This window comes from Suncus etruscus, chromosome X (genome assembly GCF_024139225.1).
Source record: "Suncus etruscus isolate mSunEtr1 chromosome X, mSunEtr1.pri.cur, whole genome shotgun sequence".
NCBI lineage: Eukaryota > Metazoa > Chordata > Mammalia > Eulipotyphla > Soricidae > Suncus > Suncus etruscus.
This window is the reverse complement of record NC_064868.1, coordinates 16,911,042-16,923,052: the sequence shown is the minus strand read 5'-3', so window position 1 is coordinate 16,923,052 and position 12,011 is coordinate 16,911,042. Positions and strand designations below refer to the sequence as shown.

Sequence of the window (12,011 nt, the reverse complement as noted above, 5' to 3'; positions counted from 1 at the left end):
ACGGAAAATACCATTATATTATCATTAATCTGTAAAATCATATACATATTTCCATTGAACTTGAAAGGTTCAGGTAATGTTCCATAAAGTTACTCAGTGCAGCTCGGAAAATCCCAAGTTCTAAAAATGATGCTTTTCAGAGCAATGCTATGTGAAATGGTCCATTGTATGGATCATGGCATCCACATTAATTTAAAGTCAGGACTGTGTTTCCCAAGAAAATATATGTGTCATTAGCTGCAGCAAATCTGGGTGTCACCAGCATTTAATCACACTGGGGTCACCTCACAGAAATGTCAAACAACTTTCTACATTCAAAATTTTTGAAAACGACAGATTTTCAAAGATCCAAAGTGTGGCAATTAATTTTAGAAATTTCTCCTCCCTCAAGAGTTAGTTTTGACATCTGGTGGGTGTTTTCAAGGTAACCGTGATCTGTGTTTATATAACTGAAGTAGTCTGTTGGAATTTCCCGTACTATTCATCAATGGGAATGAGCTCATAATGATCAGGTATCATTTCTCATAAATAATTATTAATGGGTTGCAAGTCTTAGACACTGGATTCCATCCTGGATTAATAGGGTGTGTTAATTGTCTAAAAATGTTTGCTTTTTCACACCCGCAAAATTTCATTGCAGGTGAATTTCCCATTGGGCATTTTTCTCTTGCCCCCATGTGATTAAAACACTGCAAATATCCAGAGTCAAGTAGAGTATAAAGATGTGCCCTCCATCCTCCCTTGGCATATTGGAACAGAACGTTTTGAAGGTCAAGAGAATCGTGAGGATGATGACAAAACTCACTTGTTTGAGTATCAGTACCATGACTGGGAGAAATGAAAAATCCTTTATTTAGCATTTCGATTTTTTTGGACACAGCTAGTGGTGCTCAGGAAACCATATGGTGCCAGAGATACAGTGTGGGCTGGCTGCATACATGAAAGACTTGTGCCTTACCTGCCATAGGATTTATCTTGATATGCACCAACATTCTTTGAGACAGTGTAAAAGGGGTGTGATGTTGGAATCATATGTATAAGAAACCACCGTTAATAGGATTATAGACCACAACATCTTAACAAAAATTTGAGTACAGTGGTTAGAGCACTTGCCTTATACATAGCTAACCCAGGTTTGATCCCCAGTATTCCTTGTAGTGTCTGGAGTAATTCCTGATTGCAGAGTTATGAGTAACCTCTGAGCACTACCAGTATGGCCCCTACCCCCCCCAAAAAAAAACCCCAACACTGTAAGATGCAATACATTATTTGCATAAATTTGAGATGAGAGGGCTACAAATCCTAAAGATGTACTGTAATGATTAAGAGAAGGGATCAGCAAACTATAGCCCATAGGCCAAAACTGGCCATCTGCTTTTGATAAATAAGCTTTCTTGGGTGCATAGCCACATCCATAGACTTGTGGTTTGTGGTTGCCTGCCCACAACAGTAGAATTGAGTAGTTGCAACAAAAATCATCTGGTGCTTCATGACTGCTGACTTCCCAACACCTATGAGCTTTGTGACCTTGGACAAGTGTCTCAGCTATCCTGTCAACAAACAAGTTGTACTGGAACTTCCACTTGTAGCAGATGAATGGACATCTGTAAAATGTTTGGGTCAATGACTTGTGACTAGTATGAGATGTAGGCTTTTGAGCAATAAAAAGTTGGCATTTGTGAGATAATTAGCCAGAATAAGGTAAAGGTGGGTGAGGTTAACTTGGTATGGTTAACAAATCCCAATGTATACTGTACCTGACCTTTGCCTTAGGCTGAGAATATTCAGTGAAAATTATTCCCAGCCTGTGAGTAATGCTTGACTCCATCTAGAGTAAACAAACAGCAAGGCAACAGATAGTTGGAATTTTTCAAATGATGAAAACTTTTAGGGAGGAAATGGGCACATTTTATCTTCTAGAAAGGGCCTCAGAATGACTATTTCTGGTTCTGCTTGCACTCTTAGGCTCTATGAGAACAACTCATGTCCCAAGAGAAAGAAGAGATATATGGATCAGATCTAGATCTAACCTATAGAATAATGACAAGCTCAGCTAAGATTCATCTTGATTAGCAAACCCATAGAACCTGTGTATATAATAAATGCTATTTGAAGCCACTGAGTTTGGAATGATTGTTACACATCAGGACTATACCAATAGCTGACTTACAAAGAAGAACATGCAGAAAAGCTTTAAGATGGACACTGTTAAGGGTTGAGGATCTCAGAAAGGGCAAGTGAAATAGGTACAAATGCCTACCAGGTGCTTCCACTTATGACTACTTCCCAGTAATGGCGGCCACTGTCAATGAACACGTTGCCAGCTATGCCATAGCTCCCTTGGCTGGTGAATCGTTCAGGAGTGTGACTCTTTTTGGATGACTCATCACGCTCGACTGTCAGGTTATCATGGGATACCTTTAGCTTTCGATGTGCAGACTTGGGATCCAGTTTAAAAGGCTGGCCTGGAAATTAATGGATGAAAGGAAAAGAGAAGTAGAGGATGATTTATTTGAACATGACAGATTTTCAGAATCTTATTTTTGTTTTTTTGTTTTTGTTTTTGGGTCACACCCGGCAGCGTTCAGGGGTTACTCCTGGCTCCACAGTCAGAAATTGCTCCTGGCAGGCTCAGGGGACCATATGGGACATTGGGATTCGAACCAATGGCCTTCTACATGAAAGGCAAATGCCTTACCTCCATGCTATCTCTCTGGCCCCAGAATCTTATTTTTTAAAGCAAAGTAAGACTAGTGACTTTGATTGCGTCCCTATAACCTTGTTTGACAGTTCCAAAACAGAAATCCAGTGGTGTCATGCTAATCGTTGCACAAATATAATCTGGCTAAAGAGCACCCCCTAAAGAGATTCTTGTGCTTAAACCAGCTTAACCAGGAACACACCTGTTTAAGGAAATTCACGCCAGAAAACAAGGAAGTAGATGTAAACATATAGACAAATCCAAACACCCTTTTTTGAGGTTTCTAATAATTGCTCTTATGAGTTTAGAATAACTATGCATTTGTGATTTTAGCCCACAAAATCAAGGGAAAATATGTACTAGTAATAACTGGGTTTTGTAATTCCCAAGTTTTTCCATACACACACAAAGTAAGGCCACCTCTGAGTCCTCACATTTGAGTTTTGAATATTTAATCGATTATGAAACCCTAGCAGCATCACACCCGACATTTTTGTAGCTGTGACAATTCAATAGTACTTTCTGCCTGTCATTGAATCATATCAGCTGCACTGAAATGCAGGAAGTTAGTTACAACCCATTGCAATACCTGGTATCCAAACTCTGTAGCCAGTGGTGTAGCAACTAAGCTTTACCTACCCAATATACAGCTCTCAGAAAATTTCAGGAAAAAAATTAGCTGTGACATTACATGACGTTGACTGTACCTATCAGGTTCTGTGTTATATATGGTCACATTTTGTTTGATTTTGGCTTACACCTAGCTCAAGAGCTACTGCTGGGGGATTCTCAAGGGGTGGGGGCACAAGATGTCAGGGAATGAATCTGGGCCTCCTAGATGCAAAATACTCACACAGGTCCTTGGCACTCTCTTCCTGGTACTTTCCACATGCTTTTGTTCTAAAATGGCCAGGATTTGGTAACTCTGATCAGGATCATGCAACTTTAGCAGTCCCTAAATATTTATTATTTGGCACATAGCAGAAAGGCTATCTGCCAGCCCTTTATATCACTTCAAACATATATGTACATATCCTAGTCCCCACAAGAACTCATGTGTATTATGTTGACCACACATAATGGGGGGAGGAAAGGAGATGCAAGGAAGGTAGGATGGTTGCAGGGAGACAAGAGACTCATGAACTTACTGTTCGTCTTCAGCTTCCCAGGCTCACTGCTGCGGCTTCCCGCCTGGTTGATGGCCTTGACCATAAAGATGTATTTAGTGCCACTCTGGAGCCCATGCACAGTGTAGTGGTTCTGTTTAATGTTGGGCACAATCATCCAGCTATCAGCTGAGTTACACAGACCTGCAAAGCCAACCAGACACCATTCAAGTCTTGGGCATGAGACATTATTGACTTAACTTTATGAAACCTGAGTGGGGTCCCTTTTTACTTAAGGAACCAAACAACAATGGTATTAATATCCAGAGACAGTAGAGATGAGTAGTAGTTCATGGGAGGAAGCTTGCCTTTGAAGAGCAGGTGAGGGCAGGGAAGGGACCATTGTGACAATGAGAGTTGAAAATGGTCACTTCAGACAAGAAGTGGGTGCTGAAAGGAGGGAAAGTGATATGCATGATGCCCCTTCAACAATATTGCAAAACATACTGTCTAAAAGGAAAATGAAGAAAGAGAGAAGAAAATTTCTGCCACAGAGAAGCAGGGAGGAAAACTGGGGACATTGGTGGTGGGAAATGGGCACTAGTGAAGTACACTAGGTGAATGAAACTCAGTCATGAACAACTTTAATTGTGGGAGAAAAAAACCCACAACTGTATTTTGAACAACTTTGTAAACTGCAGTGTTTAAATAATTTTAAGAAATAAAAAATGCTAAAACGTTGGCACATGAGTTACCAAAAAATAAAGAAACCAACACTTGAGTATTCTGAGTGCTCTAAATGAAAATGCCTCTGATGATAATTCTATTACAAATTCTGTTTATGAGCAGGAGTGGCTGAGGTGTTTCCAGCAAATTCTGACAATGAATCTGTGTGACATGTTATAAAGTGCTGTGGGTGTATGTGGACAGAAAGCACCAGTAACAATTTCCCACCCACACCCCTCACTGCAATGAACACTGCATTTTGGACCCTTTGATTAGATCGAAGAATCAAAGGAGAGGAGACACAGAGCCAGGTAGGGGAAGACTTTGCTAACACAGACAGATCTGCAGGATTCCCCCCAGTCTTCATCTTTATGAGAAAAGAGAGCACTTCACAACTGCACTATTACCTATTGTTTAAATAGAATATATATGGTCCAAGAGGCCTTTCTAAGCTCCACCCAATGCCTGCACCCCCTATGGCAGGTGGGTCTGTAGGATGCAGAGTAATGGTGGAGAAATGATTTCACAGGCAGTCAGATGAAGATCCAGATGAAGATCAGGAGAAATCCAACTTTATTACAAGGCCCGAACTGCCATGTGCCACCTGGCTTCTAAACTAAGCAGCCTCTTTCCTGCTGCTCTCCATATCTTAGCTGTGTCTCTCTCCCCACCTCCCTGGCAACCTCTTAATTACCAACCACAGACCCCTTCCAGCTGTGGGTGGGTCTGACCATTTAGGTGAGATTAGCATATGGAATTGGGGGTGGGGTAGGTAACATTTCTGGGTTCTTTGTCTTTAAAAAGAGGGGGGAAATGAGACAAGGTTACAAAGCTTTTGTTTTCCTGATCTCTGCCAAAGGCAGGAACTCTAGTATAACCCAAATGCATCAAAGTTTAAAGTGTACAATTAAAATATCAACCTTTTCCAAAAACATTGGAACTTTTCTGCAGATACATTTGTAGTTTGAGAATTCTTAACACTAGTTCACCAAACACTTTTATAAGTCTATAACATCCTAGTTCCTTCCCATAAACTTCTCTAAACAAAATTACAAGAACATTTCTGAAGAAAATACAGTTTGAAAATAGACTGCTACTTAAGATACACCATAAGACATCATAGCAATTGGGTAATATTCATTGGGAAAAACTATAAAACACATTTTAATCAGCAAGATAATGACAGATGCAAATAGGGTTAAGAGATAAACCTGATGAAACACAGTTCAGATGCAGGAGGTTTTAAAAACCAGCTTTTCCATTGGGCTTCGTTCTTTTTTTTCCATCAAGTTCAGATAGCAGCGAGCTGTGGGCGACTCCCTTCTCAAAACCCTTGGCCACGTGGGGCCTTCCCAGGCTGGATCTGCCGCCTCTCTGCCCCTCACTGTTTCTCTGCCCCTTGGGGCAGCTTGTGCTGGAGTGGGCGCTTGACCACGGGGAGCATGGCAGCCAGCCTCCGCACATGAGCACCTGAGGTAGTTTGAGTCAGAATCTGGGTTGGAAGCTGTTGGTCGTCATCCTGATACCAGTCTGGCATCATTGAAGCCTTTTTTCTTGCCTTTTTCCAATTATTGGCCTCTATAAGTTTCTGCAGATTGGGAGGCCGAGATCCTTGGAAAAAGCACTTTTTATAGAAGAAAAAGTTCAGGTTCTGTGTCTCTGATGTGGGCACTCCAAGCTTTCAGCTCCTGACTCTCTTCTGCAGGGGTCTCCATCATTTTCAGATCAGTTCAACCTTTTGAACTTTCCATTCTCATTCCAGCTGAAGAGAGCCAAGATTAACCACAGGGCCAGGGCACTCACTATTGCAGTCTTGTATAGAGTGAGTGAGTGAGTGAGTGAGTGAGTGAGTGAGTGAGTGAAGTGAGTGAATGAGTGAGTGAGTGTGAGTGTGTGTGATACCATTTATTTTGAGAAACACTAATCTTTTTCACAAGGATAAAGTTGGGCTGGGGGAAGAGGATGGAAATACCAGGGGCCTGCATTTGTGGTCTGGATGCTGTGGAGAAGGCTCTAATTCAGACAAAACAGAAGAACTCTGCAGGGACTGTCCAGCTATTGGTTACAGGAATGAGCCCAGCAGGTTGGCCAAGTGAAATCCAATGTCTGAGACTGAAGGGCTGTCTGGACTCCAGCACAAGTTTGGCCATCATGGACAGGCTCCTAAGAGAACCCGGGGTTCCAGTGCCCAGCCTGGGCCTTAGGAGAACAGTGGCAATGGGGGTTTGAACCAGCTTCCCTCTCATACCCTTCATAGCACAGTAAGGGCTGCTACCCTGGCTGTGCTCTGCAGGTTGTAGGGAGCAGGCTGTGTATTTATGGCACTTGGAAGAACATGCAGGCAAAAGGAAGGCTGTTTGCTCTGCAGCTGGCTGATGCTGAAAACATCTCTTTGGTAGTGGGCCCGGAGTCTCTTCTCTAGCCTCTACAGCCATCAATCTCCACTTTAATAGAACTTTCCCAGCCCCTGGGGAGGGCTGTCAAGGAGTTTCCGGCCTCAAGTTAGTTTCCTTCTTGGGTTCTTAGTAGTGGGCTGCACCCCTTCACTTCCTGAAGGACTCCACACTTAACACCCCTCCCTCATTCCCTTTCAATAAATTTGCAAGTCAAAGTGTTAGTGCTTTTGATCTTGAGGAACTTGGACCTAAGGGCTAAAAGAAAGAAGGAAAGAAAGAAAAAGAGGAAAGAAAAAAGGGAGAAAAAGAAAAAGGAGGAAATAAAAAGAAGGAAAGAAAGAAAAAGAAGGTAGGGTTTCTGTATACAGAAATTCTCAAATGCAGAGCTGGAACCTACCTACACCTATTTCTTTGCAAAACATTTCAAGACATTCAAGTCTTTGGAATTAAACAGAGTTCCTGGTGGCCTCCTTGAGAAAAATTTGAAGGTACCCTTTCAAGTATCAAAAAAATCAGCTCAGTTATCATTTGTATGTTGTATGTTGGTATGTGCAAATATGTGGTTTGTGTATGTCATATTATCTCTATGTAGTGTGCAGTATGTAGAATGTTCTGGCTGACTCTTTTCCAGCTGTGACCACTGTCATTAGTAGTGCCAGAGTTGACAAAGCTACCATATTTTCCGGCGTATAAGACGATTTTTGAAACAAAAAAATGTCAACCGAAAACCGGGGGTTGTCTTATACTCTGAGTATATCCTGAAAAATGTTTCAATATGCCGCTAAACGAAAATTGTCTAAATATTGCCACAAAACGAATTTTCCAACTTGATTCTGCACCAATCACTGCAAGGCTGCTCGGACCACCTCTCTAACTCAGCCAATCCAAGCAGGCTTCTGATGCATGCAAATTAGACACTGTTCTGGACCCGAATCTACACTGTAAAAAGCCTGCTCAGATTGGCCAGAGTCAGAGAGGAAGTCTATTACAGTATAACTATTGAACCTTTGCTTGTTGTGATTGGCTCACTGTGGTACATACAGTTGCAGCACAGGAACGTTCTGTCTGATACAGTGAATATAGGCCTAAACCTATGTTTTAACTGCAAAATTAGGGGGTCGTCTTATACGCCCAGTCAACTTATATGCCGGCAAATATGGTAGTTCAAAGCCAGCAAAGGATGTGAGCCTCAGAATGGTTTCATTAGGTTGTGCTGGAATCCAGAAATGTAACAACTGGAGATTCCTAGTTTCTCTTCTACCAATCTCACATAAGATCCAGGACAACTTCCACAGATAGTGGAATAATTTGGGCATGTCCCTATTTCATAGTACTTTGGATAGTCAGGACACAGCTTCTCCTTAACTTTTCACATGAACACAGAATAAATAAGAAACTCAATATTTCTGAGGGGCCACCATCATGTAGTAGCTTCTAAGCCAACCTAAGAATGGTTAGTTTGAACTCTGGGCCCCACAAAGCCTGGAATCATAACATTACCATAGCAATTAAACAAAACAATGAGCTTTTCAATGGCCTAGAATAATCCACTCATATTCCTTTGTCCAGAGTCATCAGGACCAATGCAGACAATATAGGCATTCAGTAGAATCAAATGAGAAGCCTATCCAGGTTACCACATTTACACGATTCCTGCTTAATTGTACATGTTAAAATAAAAAGACTATGGTGGTTTAAAAAAGCAAATGTAAAATGTTTCAATAAATTTTACATCAATGTACAATCCCAGAACCAGGTTTAATGTGGCAAGGGAATGCTTTCAGCAGCAACATAAAGGCACATGTCTGAGATTGTTCCAAACTGCCACTTGGCCTACAATCCAAATTCTTAACCACTCCCATTTCTTCTCCCAATTTAATGTTTCAGTAACCCTTTCCAAAAAAAAGGAACTCTAATGATGCTGATTAATTTGGAAGTGGTCACTAATTTTTTTCCCATGGAATATTAAAAGAACAAATAGCTTATGGAGCAGTAAAATTTCATTGAGGAGCTTTATAGTAGGACAATGTACTTTTACATATCCAAATAATCCTTTCAGCTTACCTTCATCTTATACTTTTTGCCAAGATAATAATTGAAAAGTTGATTTAAAATGTCTAGAAAGCAACATTGACCATTTTCCTTGGGGGGGGCCTAGAATAAGTGGGGTACCCTGGAGCACAACATTATTGGGTTGCTAGTATTGGTCTTCAGCCAACATCATTTAATTTCTAGCATATAATGCCAGGCCCCAGACTTCTCTGCCTTGATATCCCACTGTGTGGCTATCCCACTGTGCTGCGGCAGTTGACCAGGTTTTATTCATCTCTTTATGAAACACCCGCACAACCATTCTGCCTGAAACTTTGCCTTTTTTCCAATTTGTTTTCAATCATCTTTCAGGGTGTTCCAATATTCAACACCTCCAATTTAGCTTCAAGTGTGACCACAACAATGGAACCTGGAAAATCACTGCTTAATAATGAAACTGAATTAAATTTTACAATGTTGTACATTTCTGTCATGGTCATAGTGGGCCCGAAGCATTTCTCTACAGAATTCTGTCTGTCATAGCTCATCATCACATCTTCTTTCTTCTAACAGATTAGACAGACTTTTACTTCAATTGAAGAAGTCTATGTTTAATCACTTACATGAATGTTTCCAGAGTAACTGAAATAAATTAAGGACAATTCCTTTGCTATGAAGCCTTAGAGAAATGTATCTTTTGACTTGTGTTAATAATAAAACAAAAATAGCTGCTGGGGAAAAGTCCTAATTTAAGATTTTAAATGAGGCATAAAGGTAGCATTGAAAAAACATGGAATACATTGTAAAATTAAATACATGCCTATATATTAATAAGAAATTCACTGACATATCTACTCAGAAGCCTACTAATAAAGATGAAAAATTTTAAAATGATAATGCCATTAATTTTGTGTTTGTATATATGAATTTGATTAGTTCAAGACTTTTTAGAACTCTCCACTATTAAATCCAGTTAGGGTTTAGTATGATGATGGAAAGAACCACTTTTATCAATCAAGACTATAAGTTATTTAGGGTCTGGAATAATAACACAGCAGGTAAGGTGTTTGCATTGCATGAGGCAGTCCTGGGCTTAGTCCCTGGCACCCTATATGGCCACTCTCCATCGCTAAGAGCAATTCCTAAGTCAAGAGCCAGGAGTAGGCCTTGAGCATCACTGGGTGTGACCCCCAAATCAAACCCCTCAAAAAATAAAAAAGGAGAGACTATGGAGTTTTATCATTAGAGCTTGTCATTTAATAAAATATCTATAGGAGATAGTTTTCCAGGTGACAGAACATAAAGGCAAATAGTATTTTGATAGATACTGAAACATGAATGTTGTGTAAAATGTTGCCATGGAAGTAATCCTGGCGAACTACCCAATTGATCTTCATCACATGACCAAAATAACCCAGCCCTTTAAATAAATATAATGATTGGAGAGTTAAGTCTATACTTTCATAGGAATGAGAGCTGTAAAAACTTTAGGTGCTTGTTAAATGGGTAGGGCACTTGCCATGCATATGAGCAACCCAGGCTAAAGAACCAACACAGGTTCAATCCCTGAGCACTGCCAGGAGTAACTCCTAGGTGCAGGGCCAAAAGTTATCCCTGAACGTTACTTTTGTCACACAAACACACACACACACACACACACACACACACACACACACACACACACACACACACACCCCTCTCCGGGGAGAGGGAACTGACTTACACTCGGTGGTGTTCAAGGTTTAATACTGATTCTGGGCTCAGAGATCACTCTCTGAAAGTGCTTGAGGAACACTATATAGAGCTAGAGATTGGAACAGGGTCATTCTCATTCAAGGCAAGTAGCACCACACCCCTGGGCTATCTCTTCTCTAGCTCCAAACATGTCATCTTGTTAATGGATAAGGAAACAGATGCAGAGTAAGTCCCCCTTCCCTCCCTCCTTCAATACTTTCGAGGAGGCAGTCATCCCAGAACTGCACCGTCAAAATGAAATACATCCTGACAACCACTTGAGGGAAACAGAAGATGGTTTCTTCCTTAAGTGTGTCTCCAGATGACTATGCAACCCAGATAACACATTCACATTCTGTGATTCTAAGAACAGAACCCCATTAAACTGAGCTTACAATCCTGCCATCCAGAAATGGTCAAATAACAAACAGGCATTGTGTGAAGTTGCTAGGTTTTGGAAAGTTTCATACTCAGTAATATACAAGTGATGTCATTTTTCCTGACTCCGGCATAAATAGTTCTAGAGAAATAGAACATAGGCCCAGAACCATTCTATAGGTATAAAATGACTCCAAATGTTTCCTTTTGAGGGATACTCTATCCGTTCATTGAGACATTGCTTCAACTGGTTGTTTTCAGAGAACTTCTAAGTGTTGCTTTGAATCTGCCACCAGCCTGATCGATCCCCATTTGCTTCCTGCAGTCAATCATGCCACTACCTGCTTGCTCTCCACACACCTCCACTGCTCTCCTTTCCTCCCCTTCATTTGAATTTTTAACTGTCTTTAGGCTTCAGCTTTTTGAAGTGGGTGTTTGATAAAATCATTCCATGAAATGGAGGAAGTAATACCTTCAACAAAGACAAGATAAATTATCTTTGCTTCTCCCCTCTTCCATGCTCTGTCATATAGTAGTGTGTGTGGGTACTGGCGTGTGGTTTTGTCTCTATTTAGAATGTGATTTTAGAAATGCTATTTATGTGCCTTGTTTTAAATCAAGGTTTCTCAATCCCAGAAGTCCTGACTTTTGGATCCAGAAATTCTGTGTGTGTGTGTGTGTGTGTGTGTGTGTGTCTGTGTGTGTGTGTATGTGAGTACACTGTATACTGTGTGGGATATTGCCGATATCCCTTTGCTTCTACCCACTAGATGTCAGTAGTAGCTCTTCCCCCACACTTTGAGAGTCAAAATTGTCTCCTGATATGACCAAATGTCCCCCAGGGGGCAAAATTGGCCCAATTGAGAGCCACTGCTTAAATGAATAAGTGACTGTTTAGTATTTTACGGGGGATAAAGAATAATTTTTATTTCAGGATTA

At 40.8% G+C, this 12,011-nt stretch overlaps 1 protein-coding gene across 1 annotated transcript in view; it reads right to left on the bottom strand.

The window, feature by feature from the left end:
* The window catches only part of MID1 (midline 1), a 138,681-nt gene that overhangs the window by 10,610 nt on the left and 116,060 nt on the right, over positions 1 to 12,011 (bottom strand). The window contains exons 7-8 of the mRNA XM_049766775.1: positions 3,850 to 4,011; positions 2,261 to 2,465 (exon numbers count right to left, since the gene is read on the bottom strand). Coding sequence (XP_049622732.1) covers positions 2,261 to 2,465; positions 3,850 to 4,011 — 367 coding nt within the window. The remainder of the gene's footprint in view (positions 1 to 2,260; positions 2,466 to 3,849; positions 4,012 to 12,011) is intronic.